The sequence below is a fragment of the Penaeus monodon genome, chromosome 27 (genome assembly GCF_015228065.2).
Source record: "Penaeus monodon isolate SGIC_2016 chromosome 27, NSTDA_Pmon_1, whole genome shotgun sequence".
Taxonomy (NCBI): Eukaryota; Metazoa; Arthropoda; class Malacostraca; order Decapoda; family Penaeidae; genus Penaeus; species Penaeus monodon.
Window position 1 is genome coordinate 14,262,379 of NC_051412.1, and position 736 is coordinate 14,263,114.

General features: G+C 37.8%; 1 protein-coding gene across 2 annotated transcripts in view; it reads right to left on the reverse strand.

Moving 5' to 3' along the window:
- Window positions 1–736, reverse strand: part of LOC119590593 (transcription initiation factor IIB-like) — an 18,232-nt gene that overhangs the window by 9,947 nt on the left and 7,549 nt on the right. For both annotated transcript variants that reach the window (XM_037939269.1, XM_037939268.1), the window contains exon 3: window positions 211–397. In XM_037939269.1, coding sequence (XP_037795197.1) covers window positions 211–397 — 187 coding nt within the window. The remainder of the gene's footprint in view (window positions 1–210; window positions 398–736) is intronic.

A 736-nucleotide genomic window follows, 5' to 3' on the forward strand; every position in this document is an offset into this window, starting at 1 on the left:
GAATGTCTGCATCAATTTCTGCTAGCCATTTCTCCTCAATGTAACTTGTGGATGACACTGAACTTGCTGTGAAACCCAAACTGACTTTGCAGTGAAGCCAAATTGTACCATGACACTAAATGCCACCCATGCACATAGTTTACAGGATAACAAGACATTTTTTACAGGGAAAAATGCAGAAAAAAACACAATGACTATGCCAATACTTACAGATCTTCTGTTCTGATATTTGGACCCTCCAAAGCCATCAAACGATGCGCTGCCTGTGCCGGGTCCAATAATGGTGGAAAGATCAGAGCCATTTAGGAGTGGGTTTTCCGCACCTCCCACACGGGAAGGGTCACTGTTGGCCTTTTCATTGCTGAATGTACGCCACTCTGAACCCACGTCAATCACTCTGTATCAAACAGATAAGAGTTTAAAACACTGGAAAACCATAACATTTAATCTAATGCTTACTTAATTGGCTCCTTACTCTAACTTAAATTCTATTCTCACTATACTCTTTTTTTTAGGATCTAATTACAAAAAGAACAGATTATAGTACCATCAATAAAATTAAGACATTAGTATACTTTTTCTCCTAACAAAAACTAATATTTTTCTTTCCTTCTGGGCTCAAGATGGCTTTCTTAATAAACAAATTAAGATTGAACAGATCCTGCTCTCACATATGCAAGACAGGACATTTGAAATCTTCTATATACGCATGAAATAATATCTGCCACTGCTGGAC